The following is a 13,424-nucleotide window of genomic DNA, read 5'->3' on the forward strand; positions in this document are numbered from 1 at the left end:
ATCTGGCTTTTTTTTATGTTTCTTTAGGAGTAATGGCTTCCTTCTTGCTGAGTAGCCTTTCAGCCCATGCCGGTGCAGGAGTCATTTTACTGTGGATAATGACACTTTCTTACCAGCTTCAGCCATCATCTTCACAAGGTCTTTAGCTTTTGTTCTGGGGTTGATTTGCACATGTCGGACCAAAACACGTTCATCTCTGGGACACAGAGCCCGTCTCCTTCCTGAGTGGTGTGATGGCTGGACATTCCCATGTTTATACTTGCGTATAATTGTTTGCACAGATGAACGTGGCACCTTCAAGCATCTGGAAATTGCACCCAAGGACGAACCAGACTTGTGGAGCTCCACGATTCTCTCCCTGATTTCTTGGCTGATTTCTTTTGACTTTCCCATGATTTCAAACAAGGAAGCAGAGTGTTTGAGGTGTGGCCTTAAAATACATCCCCAGGTGTGCCTTCAATTAACTCACATGTTGTCAGTTAACCTATCAGGAGCTTCAAAAGCCATGACATCATCATCTGGGCTTGCCCACGTTGTTTAAAGACATAGTACTTTTGGTGTATGTAAACTTTTGACCTCAAATAAAGTAATATAAAATTCTCTAAGAAATTATCTTTCTCATTATTGTGACATTTAGCAAAAGTTAAATAATGTTGGTAATCCTAACGGCCCTGAAACAGGAGAGGTTTAGTCTGATTTAACTTCAGACAGTGAGAAAAAAAGTGTTATGTGTCTTTTTGCACAGTGTATGTAAACTTCTGGTTTCAACTGTATATAGAGGAGTACATCCAGGTAAGCACCACCTTCTTTCACTGCCATCCCCTCAGAGCTGCCCAGCGTGACACCACAGTTGTCTCTTCTCAGCCACAGGGAGCTGCCCACTTGTAGGCTTCCACCGCCCTCGCTGCTTAATCAAAATGAGGGTCGATTTGTGGAGTTCATGGGTGCAGCGCTCCCACGGCTCGCAGCCCCTGCTGGTTCAATTTAAAATGAGTCGACAATACCGACTCATTTTGGCCCAGAGAGCTAACAGTGAAACAGAGCTGATCTCTCTTCTCCTCCTCCGCTCTGTGGTTCTATGTTACTGTGTGTGTGTGTGTGTGTGTGTGTGTGTGTGTGTGTGTGTGTGTGTGTGTGTGTGTGTGTGTGTGTGTGTGTGTGTGTGTGTGTGTGTGTGTGTGTGTGTGTGTGTGTGTGTGTGTGTGTGTGTGTGTGTGTGTCCCTGGCCTCAACCTGAGAGAGAGCACCATCTATCACAACTTCCAGTCTCCACTGGCACTTCCACTCAAGCTGAAAGATGATGGTTACGCCCTGCAGCTTAGCTCAGCCAGGACAAATGGACACACAATATACACACACAGCAATGCACACTGTTGGCACATGTTACATGTGGTCCATGTTGGTATTTTACTAAGAAGTGGAAATGCATCATCGTCACCCACATCTATCAGATGTCATGGATGGATGATAATGGTGCAGTTAAATGTATTACATAATTACTGGAGGATTGATCAGGTCGATATCAGTCGCCTGTGAGAAGCTTGTAATATACACTGATGCTACTGTGACGTTTAATGTGATTAGATGCAACTAGGCTTGATTATCCTCGTCAGTATTGCATCTAATTGTGAGGTTTTAGTAGTGATTTACGTGTTCCATGACTGACACACACAGACATTTTGTTGTCTCTCACCTAGAATAACATTTTTCAACAGACATGCACCCACACACTTCCATTTCCCTTTGCCAAGGCAGCTGCATACGTATTCAGTAAGACTCTGGCTGCAGGATGTTTTGATACACCCAATCTATTTGGAATCTCATACAGGTGAGTTAAAGGATTAAAAAAAAAAAAAAAAAAAAACATAACAAATATCTGTAAACATGCCTCCCTTCAAATATGCCTCAAATCACATTGTTGTAGAGATTTGGGGCAGATAATGTGTTTTTCTTGCCATTTCTTAAAAATATATAGACTTGACCTGCACCATCTGTCCAGACACAGCTTAAGTGTGGGTTCGTCAAGATTCATGATCTTTGTGTAAAGACCAGGAGAGGAGAGCTGTAAACGTGTACAGGGGGCTTGCTGCAGGGGCTTCATGACTCAGGCAGGAATCACTACAGGTCAGCTGTTAACTAAAACCCATTCATAATGCCAGTGGCGGCAGTTCCAGCTTCTGGGCACCGACGCCGACGAGGTTGTTGGACCCACACAGTGACATGATATTATTGATGTAAAGAGTAACTGAGAAACAATTGCACAGATTACATCATTTCAAACTTTTTCTCACGGGCGCCCCGTGCTATTACCAGACCTGAATCCACTTTGTGACTGAATGGGTCTGGTCAGGTTGCATTGGGGATTGTTTACAGTTGTTGTATCCTGATGGGCGAAGGCATCAAGTTAATTTGGAACTACTGAAGCAGCCTTTAACCAATCGGCATTGACCAAAAAAAGACATATGGTGTACACTGAAACTCTACAACCCCCGCCATGGTTGGAACTATTTTGACGTCGTTGCACTTAGTCTGCCCCACTGGTCGCTGATTGGCTGAACCAACCTTGGTGCGAACAGGGTTTCCAGACTATAATCACAGGAAGGAAGACTGAAGTTGTGAGCAAGAGCCAGGTGGAGCCAGGCTACTGTGCTGACCCCAGAAAGATGCCCACACCTAACTGTGTCGTTGCATAATCTTTTCCTTTGATAAATACAGACAGGAAACAACGAAAAGTGTGTTTTTTGTTTCTTTGCTCAGGTGATTGAAGAATAAGAGGTCAAAAGTTTCATCACTAGTTTTTGTTATGATCAAGGTCAGGAACAAAAATCCTACTGTTTGGGTGGACCACACAGCAGGTGTGTTTTTTTCTTTCTGTTGCTGATCAATGTAACATTTGCAGGAATTCAACAACACACATGCAGACTGTAAAATGAAACCTATGAACTTACATGGGAACTTTTTTCTGAATTTAATCTAGAATGCAAAGCTGGTACATTTTTACATTTTTCTATGTCCCTTCCTTCATTCCTTCAGCTAAAGCTACTCTGAATACATCATGTCTACAGAACTGAATTCAATTGTCCAATTGTTCTTGTTTCCAGATAAAGCAGGCGAACAGACAAAGTTAACAACTAACTGGAGAAGAAAACGTTCCAGTTAGCAGAGGAAGGGTCACGCATTCTTTTAGGAAATGGTGGAGACGGAGCAAAGAAGAGCGAGAGCCTAAAAACAGTCCATCACAGTAGCTTCAAATGACAACAGACGATTAGAGCAGGTGACAGACTAATCCATGAATCTTTTGTGCACTAGATCAGAGTTACACACAGTTAAGAAGGAGCTGAGCCACAGGCCTGTGTGGACCTACTGACACGGGACTTTGTTCCTTTTTCAGGGCAGAACAAGTACAAACGTAAAATGCTTGTGTTGACTCGCTTGTAGTAAAAACTTTAGACAGAAGTTATTTTTCCCTCCAGACAGTATTATAGCTCGCCTGTAAAATTCAATAGGTGACAAGGTGTCTTACCCCGGGGCCTTGAGGAGAATCTGGCGGAGAAGCCGGTTGAATGTGTTTTTGACCTGAAAAACACAAGCGAGACAAAGAAGATAAAGATGAACCACCTTGTGAAATCTAAACTTGTTATTTCATTTCACTTTTTTAAGTTTTCTTTTGCAGTCGTCAGGCTATAAACAAGCTCAGTTATCAACATTATATCTTCCAGATGCTGTGTGCACAGTTATTTTATAGTTTGGTTGGAAATGTAATGGATTATTAGTTTGTGAGACGAAATAGAGGTTAACTGTAAAATGTCGTCTTTTGTAATTGTTTTCCTGCTGATTGGATTTGCAGTGAGCTGGGATCCTGAGGTAGGAGAATCTACTGTACCAGTGTGTACTGAAGTAAATAAGCCCACTGAATGCTGGAATACCACAACTATTTACAAACATAACAAATCTATCCAATTTCACACAGATCAGGAGGCCGAGTTGGATTTAGATATCACACTGAGTTTAAAGTCTGACAATTCTTCCTGAGATTTTTTGGTCGGTAGTCATGGTAATGCTGAAATGAAAAGGCTTTTCCAGCATCGCTTTGTCCTCCTCGCTCTCGTTCTCTGTGCCGGGCTTGACTGGCCTTTTGGAAATTGCTTCACTTGCCCGGGGTGTCGTACTGTAGCTCCCATCTGCTCAAACTACATGCACACAGAGTGGACATGGTGCAGGACTGGCTGGCTCTGTCACAAATGTGCTCTGGCACCCTCATCCTCACCCTCACCCTCACCTCACCTCACCACCCTCATCCTCACCCTCACCTGACCACCCTCATCCTCTCCCTCACCCTCACCTCACCCTCCACCTGTTCAGGGCTTTCTTGCTGTTTTACTTGTCGAGCCCATGGAGAACATGTCTAACCTCATTAGCTGTGGACTGCTAGGCTGTTTATTTGTGATCAATAGTCTTCTCGACAGCTGAGCGAACTACAGGATGTACGGGAGGTGGTGGATCCAAGCGCTTTCACGAGCACGAGACAAGGGAAATGACGAAGACGAAGAATACCGATAAATATGTAAAGATGATACAGTATTAGAATTCAGCAAAAAGAGCATCTATGTCAAAGCGGCAAGATCTTCTCCATAATTTCTTCCACTCAGCACATCATTAGAAGCACAGAGTGATGCGTGAGGGTCATGTAAACAACAAGGGATTCTATAGCTAAATTATAGATTAATGAAAATGTATGTGTGGATTTGAGGAGAGTTTCCACTCCTCTGATTGGAAGTCATGTTGATGCCCGTCATGAATAAGTTAAAGGGTCAGTCTGAGACTGGCAAAGTGCAGTGCTTGTTTCTAACAAATGGTCGGTTGCGGAATGCAATGAGCGAGCTCCATATACATACATGCATCAAAGAATTACATATTTCAGACTGACCAACTGAATTTTATGTTCATCGAAAATTGAAAGCAGCACACTCACGGGCTTCAGGTGCATGCAAACACAATCTCAGAAAAATCTCAATCTCAAGTCAAAGATGATCACAGGGATTAAAGCCAGACAAATTCTGATTGAATTAGTTTTTTCGAGGAAGAGTTTTATATTTCCCATCTACACATTCTAAACAGATTACAGATGATGCATTACATCAGGACTTGTAAAGTCTGTCTTGTATTTTTTAATCTTTATTTGAAAAGGTGGGAGCTGTGGCTGCTTTTGTCCACGATGCAGTCACTTCTTGTAGGTTTTCATATAAAAATTTAAAAAAAAAGCAGAGACAGGTGAGAAAAAAGTAAACAGTGAGCAAATACCCTTAGTTTACATGAGTACTTGGGTTTGGGTCATTAACTACTAGTCTGACCCTGCCCAGCTATTGCTCACAGCGTGCGCTGGAAACCCTGGTAGCATTGAGGTTTGCTCAGCCACCCTGACTAATCAGCCACAAGTGGCGGTGGCTAAGTGTGATGACTTTGAAGTGAAGTTTGTTTAAAATTGTAGTTTCAACATTAGTGGCAGTGGTAGAGCTAGATAAACAATTCCAATCAGTAATTATGCAATTCACTTTCTGATCAGAGGCTTTGTGATCCAACAGTGAACTGCAATGGTTTTTTGACCCCAACTAAAACTATAACCATTCAACTGTTTTTGTTTTATTTGTCCATCTTTTCATGTAGAAACCGTTGGTTACTAGTGTTGTAATGACATCAGCAACAATCTCAACCAACCTTGTAGAGGTCTGGAAAAAAATCCCTTCAAGCAACAGGCTCCAGTTCTTCCCAGTTTAAAACATATTGGTGTGAAGAACAGACTGTATATTAAAATGTGACATCCCACAATGTTTCTGTGCTTTTTTTCCCCACAACTTTTGTTTTCAGGATTCTCCCAGCCTCCATAAACTTGGTGTCAAGGGTATGCAACTTTAGTGTTGGTATGAAAACTCATCAGATTTCTTGAAACCCTTTCTTAGGCTCCAGCTACATAACATCCAGTGACAGGAACATACTGTGTCAGTGCAATAACTGTTGTATGCATTTGAAAAACAGTTTTGTAGCATCACATATCAGCCACTCGCATCGCTAACAATATTGGCTCTTTCTAGCAAAAATCGAGGAATTGAAGAAAGAGTTGGCAAAGGCTGCAAGGCTCATTTCCTAACATGGTGTTGCAGTTTGTCACATTATGGCTCCTTTCTTACAGCTTAGCTGGTTTTGGCACACGACATACATCATGGGGTGGTTGATGCCGATTGGTTAAAGGCTGCTCCAATAGATGTAAAACTAACCCAAGGTCTACACCCATTAGGATGCAACGACTGCAAGCAATCCCAAAAGGAGCCCTGCCTGACCCTTTCTCTTCACACAGTGAATTTGGGTCTGGTACTCCCAGACTAATTAGCAACATGGCCTTTTAACGGAAATCCATTGTAGCAAAACAGGACTTTAATTCCTGTAAGGTGCTGAAATCAAAGAATAACAGAGATGTATGATATCCATCTCCTCTGAACACTCACTCAAATAGTTGAGGCTCCATGAGGAACCCTCAGAGGACACTTCAACACTGATTAAACTGTCAGTAGTAGATGTTGCCAAAAGCCTTCTCTTCACACCCGTGAAGTAGACCCTGATCAACGCTGTTCTTCTACCAAGAAACGTAAACAGCATCATTAGAGGGCAAATCAGCGAGTATAGAACCGGGGCCCACTCCAGTTCTTTCTACTGTCAGTGGGATGGAGTGGCTGTACGTAATGTTTACTACACTTTTAATTAATTCACTGACAGACACAGATTAAATCATTAGTTTGGGTTTTGATAAGAGATGCAGACGGTGGCACATCATTTATCTTTGGCTGTGTGCAGGAAGTGGAATATTTAATCAGAGCTTCGATTCAGTGGGAGGCCTCTTTAAAGATTGGAGTTCAGGAGTTATATTTGGTCTTGCTTAATTGGTAAGGATGGAATAAAAAAAAGCCTCTGCAAGAGAAAATCAGCAGCATTCATTGATAACCCTCTTCAAATCTGAAAAAACCCCAGACATGGTTCATTTTCGTTTTCACATCCTTAATTACTGCACTAATGAAAAGCAAAGAAAGAGCCAATATTGTTAGCGATGCGAGTGGCTGATATGTGATGCTATAAACCTGTTTTTCAAATGCACACAAGAGTTATTGCACTGACACAGTATGTTCCTGTCACTGGATGTTATGTAGCTGGAGCCTAAGAAAGGGTTTCAAGAAATCTGATGAGTTTTCATACCAACACTAAAGTTGCGTACCCTTGACACCAAGTTTATGGAGGCTGGGAGAATCCTGAAAACAAAAGTTGTGGGGGAAAAAAGCACAGAAACATTGTGGGATGTCACATTTTAATATACAGTCTGTTCTTCACACCAATATGTTTTAAACTGGGAAGAACTGGAGCCTGTTGCTTGAAGGGATTTTTTTTTTTCCAGACCTCTAAAAGGTTGGTTGAGATAGTTGCTGATGTCATTACAACACTAGTAACCAACGGTTTCTACATTAAAAGATGGACAAATAAAACAAAAACAGTTGAATGATTATAGTTTTAGTTGGGATCAAAAAACCATTGCAGTTCACTGTTGGATCACAAAGCCTCTGATCAGAAAGTGAATTGCATAATTACTGATTGGGAAGCTACTTAGCATTGGAATACTGTAGGGAAGCTGTAGTCTCTATAGATATGGTCCTCAGGCGGAGTTCTGTGACCCCCGCAGGTCTGTGAAGGAACTGCAGAGGGTGTCGGGGGTGAGATTACTAATTTGTGTAATTTTTTTTCACTTTCGTCAAAAACGGGAACATCTTTTACACAATAGACCAGATTTGGGGTTCACTTATAGCTTGTTTTTTTCAAACTGAATTTGCTTTCGATGACATCATATAAACTAACGACAGATCTAAGTACAGACCTGAGTACAAGTTATATATACGATGCTGCTATATTGGATCAACCAGTGTAGGTCTAAACTCTCCACTGCTGTCATTGGTTGTTTCACTGATCCCTAACCCTAGCCTTAACTCTCCTAACAACCAAGCAAAAGCAGATCGCCCTTCCTGCTGATCCACTCTGACACCAGCCTTATGCATGGGGTGGTGAGGTCTCCTTATCATGTGACCTACTGTATTTAGGTCGTGCTACAGGATCTGACTAAGGTCCATTCCAAGGAGGCCATGAGATACGGTCAAAACCTTACAAAAAAGCAAGCTAATCCTTGAGTTTGGAACATTTGGTCACAGATGTGACAAAGTGAACAATAAATATCTATGGTCAAACCACAAAACAATTTGCCACAATCCAATTGATTTGATTTTACTCTTACAATATACTTAAATTGTGCTTTAAGTGCTCCATTATTAGTGATTTTTACTATGAGCCTAAAACTAAATTAGCAGGACTTAAAATGGCAAAAAAGGAATGAAAAGAATAGTAATACCACTTATCTCATTGTGTTTGTCCTCTGGCACCGTTCTAAAGAAAGTAATGCTTGTTCAAGATCGAGAGAGCCCAACAAACCGCCAAAGTCTTCACCTCAAACTTTGAGTTTATCCCTTTAGTCCCCTCAGACCTCAATCATGAAGCGTGCTAATCATGCAGAGAGCAGGTGCTGCCATTGAGATAACACTGCAGAGGTTTGAGTGTGGGGCTGCAATATATGCAGAGGACGAGCTGGTTTGATGCTTAGAACTTTAGCTGATTACACCTGGGTGTTGCTGCACCTTTGAGGTGCACCCACAAACAATTAGCAGACTCAGACTACACACTTTGTGGTCTAATAAGCAAAACATTTGACATAGAGAAACAAAAGTTGGGTCCCTTTAAAGCTGTGAGCAGTAAAGAGCCTCTCACCTGCTTCTTGGAAAACAACTCTTCATGTGAGCTTGTTCCTATTCCTTCCTCAGTTATTAATATCTGCTTAAAAATACATTATGGATTAGATGTTGATATCTACCCTTTGAAGGTGATGAAGGTGATCTTCTCTGACGTGACACATCTTCCTGCTTTGTCCTCAGAGATGCCTTTGGGCTGGACGCCTTCCTCTCCAGGCTGGACGACAGCCAAAATGTTATCGTATCCTGTCGTGCGAAAACTGCATCAACAATCACCACCAAAAAAAACACAAAACACCTGCTGTGGTTGTTAAAATTATATCGATCAGCATATTATGGAGAGGTTTTTCCTTAAAACCATCTCAAAGCTCATACAGAACATTTCTTGCTTATGTATTATACAGTCACTAAAAACATCCCATTTTATTGGTCAGTTTTACTTTGTCATACGCTGTGTTCCAAATGGCATATCTACGAACTAACACTCATCATTTTCAGCGCATGAATAAGTTCACACTGACAAGCATGGGAACATGCAGTGCACTACAAGTACCCGGATGATGCACTCAAAATGCTGGACACTTTCCACACTCGACAGTGTCTACCTTTGCTACGGAGCAGAAAGGGAGGGCTTACCAACCTAAAGCATTTTCAAATTAAGGCATCTGAGGAAGCGGTTGCAGAACACCACACAAAAGTGTTTATTTTCCACAATGTATCACGATACCGCAGTTGGATTAATAGCATCTGTGTGTTTAATGAGTGTGTGAAACTGTTCATTTCCGGGTACAATAATAACAGCTGGCAGATATGTTGGGGGATGATGCATTCACTTGCTACGGTTATTTCCGGGTAGGTGCAGAACATCAGTGCGTGATGACAGACAACACTACCCTGGTGACATTCAAGCAGTACACCAGTAAGAGTCCTAACATGTAGGTGCGCTATTTGTTAGTGTACTATGGGAAGTGTGTCATTTGGAGCACAAACATAGACTTCATCATTTTCCTAACCATGAACGATGACTCTAAAACAAAAATTCTAACAGTTAGCCCCTTGGGCTTCTGGCGTTCAACCTCTTACCAAGTTCATATAACACATACAGACACATGTTGACTGGCCCAGATTAAATGACATCACTATGTTCTTAAAAATACTTATTCACACAGACACAAAGTCCCCGAAGTTTCGAAAGAAAATTATCACGAATAGATGGATGAAAGCAAATGATTACTTATGAATAGATGATTAACATATGAATAATATTAAAACATAAGCTTATTACTAAGTTTACTGTCACATTCCTCAAGAGGAAAAAGTTTCAAACATGTCACACCAAAATAATTCTGCAGGAAAAGGACAAAATAGGGAGTGAGTGAGAGAGAACACAGAAGAAAGTACTGTGTGAGTGGCGGTGACGCAGAGTCATTTCTAAATAACCGCGCTGTGACAATTCACAGTGAAGGTGTTAAAAGTTAAGTCACCACAACATGACGACTGTTTTGCCCTTTGAAATCTTCGGTACAGTCACTACAAAGATGTAACTAGCAGACAGTTATTACATGTGTGGCGTAAACTACGATGAAGATAGCCAGAGCAGAGCATGAATGATGAATGATGTAACTTGACCTTCAACAGGTACTGTACGAGGGCCGGGCAATAGAGACAAGAAACAATATAAATAATGAGTTTTCTGTGTGGGTGCTGAAAAAAGCTCTTTGTCTAAACACCTGTCAGTGAATTATTTTCCTTTTACTTCTTCGACAGAGACACAGTTCTGTGCCATTGTGTTACCTGAGCAGTGCCTGCGGCTGGGATTGGTGCAGGGCTCTGAGGTTTGGAAGACACCGCCGTGCTGTAGACCATGACTCCGTGAGGGTTTGGCTTCGCACCTCCTTGCAAAACAAGCTGTATCTCTTCTCGCTTCCAGTCAGCAGGCTCCTGGAACGGGCACCAAATCCCCCAACGAAGGCTCTGCAAGAAGGCGGCTCGGGATGTGGAGGTAGCAGACAGCTGTGCAGTGGAACAAGATCCAAGAATAGAGAAGTCAGACACCGATACAGTGTTTTCATACATGGAAACAATCTTCAATAACCGCATTATAACTCCTTTGAGGACAGTCTTTCCTTTTCCTAAGTAAAGAAAAAGACCTGTATTTACTTTCTGCGTTCAGATCCTGGCAGACACTTTTGTTCTAATTTGCACATAATATTGGTCAAAATATTTACAATTTTCATGAGCTTGCATGAGCAAGTGTGTATTTTAAACAGCATTTGTGTGTGTACTTTGTTCTGAAAACAAATACCCATCAAGTAATAAGACAGTAGGACAATCTCACTGATGTTTTAAGCAAGTGCAAAAAAAAAGTTTTGTCTGAATTTTATAAGACTGTGGTCAACGTAAGGAGTAATGACAGACTTTAACAGTGTTTAACGGTGATCAATTGATGAATAGATTATTTTAATAAAGCAGAGCGTTAGAATTGAATATGTATCAATAGACTTTTTCACTAATCACAGAAATGAACTGTAGAAAGCTTTGAAATGTGTTTTTCTTTTCACCCACCCTATCACCAGTGACCAATATTTAAACCTTTGGTCGCACATCTGGTTCAGGAGCAGCCTTGTTGTGTTTTAGTATGATTTACAATCAGCACCACCGTACCTTCCTTTCCCAGGGAAAGTAAAAAAAAAAAAAAAAGAAGAAAAAAAAGCCTTTTGCTTTAAATCATCCACAGAAGGACTCAGGGGGTTTTGCTGAATCGATTAATAAGCTGGTCAGCCTCAGACGATCGTAATCAATCAAAGGTAGGACAGTACAGAATACACAAGGAGCTGTGGGACTCCACACTGTTTCCAGACAAAGTGGAGAAAATAATGGTTCGCTCAATGCTTACAATTCCTCTGTAAGACCCTTATTTAATACTATAAGTCATCATTCATATGAGTATTGTCTTTATTCTAAATGTCATGCAGTGCCTTTTAAGTGGTACTATCGGAAACAAGAACCGTATGCAACAGCCTTGAAGCAAATTGTGCTGACTTGCGTGTTATAATCATAAAACCACATTAAACTGCTCTTAAAGTGGTGGCTCGAAAATATAATGACATTCAGAATATAATTCTTCAAATTCTGTGTCAGACTCTGAATACTGTCTACATGCAGTTAGTGGTGGGAGAAGTATTAAGATAGATAGATAGATGGATAAATGGATGGATAGATAGATGCAAAAATCCTCCATTACAAACAAAAGTCCTGCATTAAAAGTGAAGTATCAATAGCTAGATGTAGTTAAAATATTGAATTTAAATATTTTGTCGCTTTGAATGATATATTATTATATATGACATTATTAGATCATTTATAGTGACACATCAGTGTGAAAGCAGCATGTTACTGTTGCAGCTGCAGCAGGTGAGACTAGTTTGAACTACTTTACATCCAGGGCGAGCAGATCAATTTGATGATTACTGGGAAAAAAGAAGGGAAAAAAAAGTTCTGTTTTTGGACTTGAATCTTTGAATTTTGGTGAGGTGTTTCATTATTTGAATATTTATGGGAATGAAACAATGTCAGAAGTTTAGGGGGAGAAATCACTATTTAGTGGAGCTTTTAACAGCTCAGACATCTGAAACGGGATTCAACTACATTACATATTGCTTTTTGTAAGACGTCAGAAGACAAAAAGGTTGGAAACCACTGGTTTTATTGTTAATGATGTGTTGAATTGTAAAAGCTTGGTATATTAAACATTGTGTCAGATGCTCATCTGAAATATAACTGAAGCTGTCAGGTAAATGTAGTGGAGTAGAAAGTACCATATTTATCTCTGGACTGTAAAGAAGAGTGAAAGTTTTACGTAGTATTGAAGTATTGAACTTTGGCCATTGTCACAGTTCACAGAAGCAGCTGCTATTTCAGTAGCTCACAGTCTTCACAGAGCTGAATCATTTCACAAATTTAATGGACAAAAACAGATTTCCAGTGAGCTCCACCAGGAAAAGTACAGATGAAAACAACATTGTATTTCTTTATTGATTAATTTATTCTATTTCCCCCGACCACCGCAGCACCGTCTGCCCGCAGAAACCGGACAGTTCACTGATATACAGTATTTCATTGGTACTTGTGGCAGTAACCCAGAGAGGGGAAACTGGGGTGGTGTCTTACATGACATGCAACAACTGTAGTGAAGACTACTCTGGTGAAACAAACAAGTACCTTTGACAGAAGACTGAACAAAGACTGGAAAAGACGTCTGTTAACATGAAGCTGAAACCAGTTCCACCCCGTGACCAGGAGTCAGTCTGAGAGGAGTCATCTTTGGACAAAGGATTTTATGATCTCCCTCCAAGTCCAGTATTACCATCTGGTAATCCTGTGACCACTGTTCCGTATTTACTGAAGGCCAAACAGTATGATGACAAACTGTTTGTTGAGGACTACTGTGAGATGGAGTTGTAAGCGGCAGAAAAAGCTGGTCAGACAATGTTTTGTAGTTCACAGCACTAAAGAATGACAGCTGGCACAGATTATGCTGCAGCAGGTGCACACCAAAGACAAAATTAGTGTGAAGTTGTTGTGTATTGTCAG

The 13,424-nt window shown here is 40.9% G+C and overlaps 1 protein-coding gene across 6 annotated transcripts in view; it reads right to left on the reverse strand.

Annotated features, from left to right (window-relative positions):
- nphp4 (nephronophthisis 4) overlaps nucleotides 1-13,424 on the reverse strand; it is a 182,060-nt gene that overhangs the window by 79,954 nt on the left and 88,682 nt on the right. For all 6 annotated transcript variants that reach the window (XM_069694067.1, XM_069694066.1, XM_069694068.1 and 3 more), the window contains 3 exons: nucleotides 10,626-10,844; nucleotides 8,954-9,077; nucleotides 3,524-3,576 (listed from right to left, as the gene is read on the reverse strand). In XM_069694067.1, coding sequence (XP_069550168.1) covers nucleotides 3,524-3,576; nucleotides 8,954-9,077; nucleotides 10,626-10,844 — 396 coding nt within the window. The remainder of the gene's footprint in view (nucleotides 1-3,523; nucleotides 3,577-8,953; nucleotides 9,078-10,625; nucleotides 10,845-13,424) is intronic.

Source organism: Brachyistius frenatus, unplaced genomic scaffold, assembly GCF_029030835.1.
Source record: "Brachyistius frenatus isolate BFR_SWC_R1_liver_20210118 unplaced genomic scaffold, ASM2903083v1 Contig_16, whole genome shotgun sequence".
NCBI classification, from domain to species: domain Eukaryota; kingdom Metazoa; phylum Chordata; class Actinopteri; family Embiotocidae; genus Brachyistius; species Brachyistius frenatus.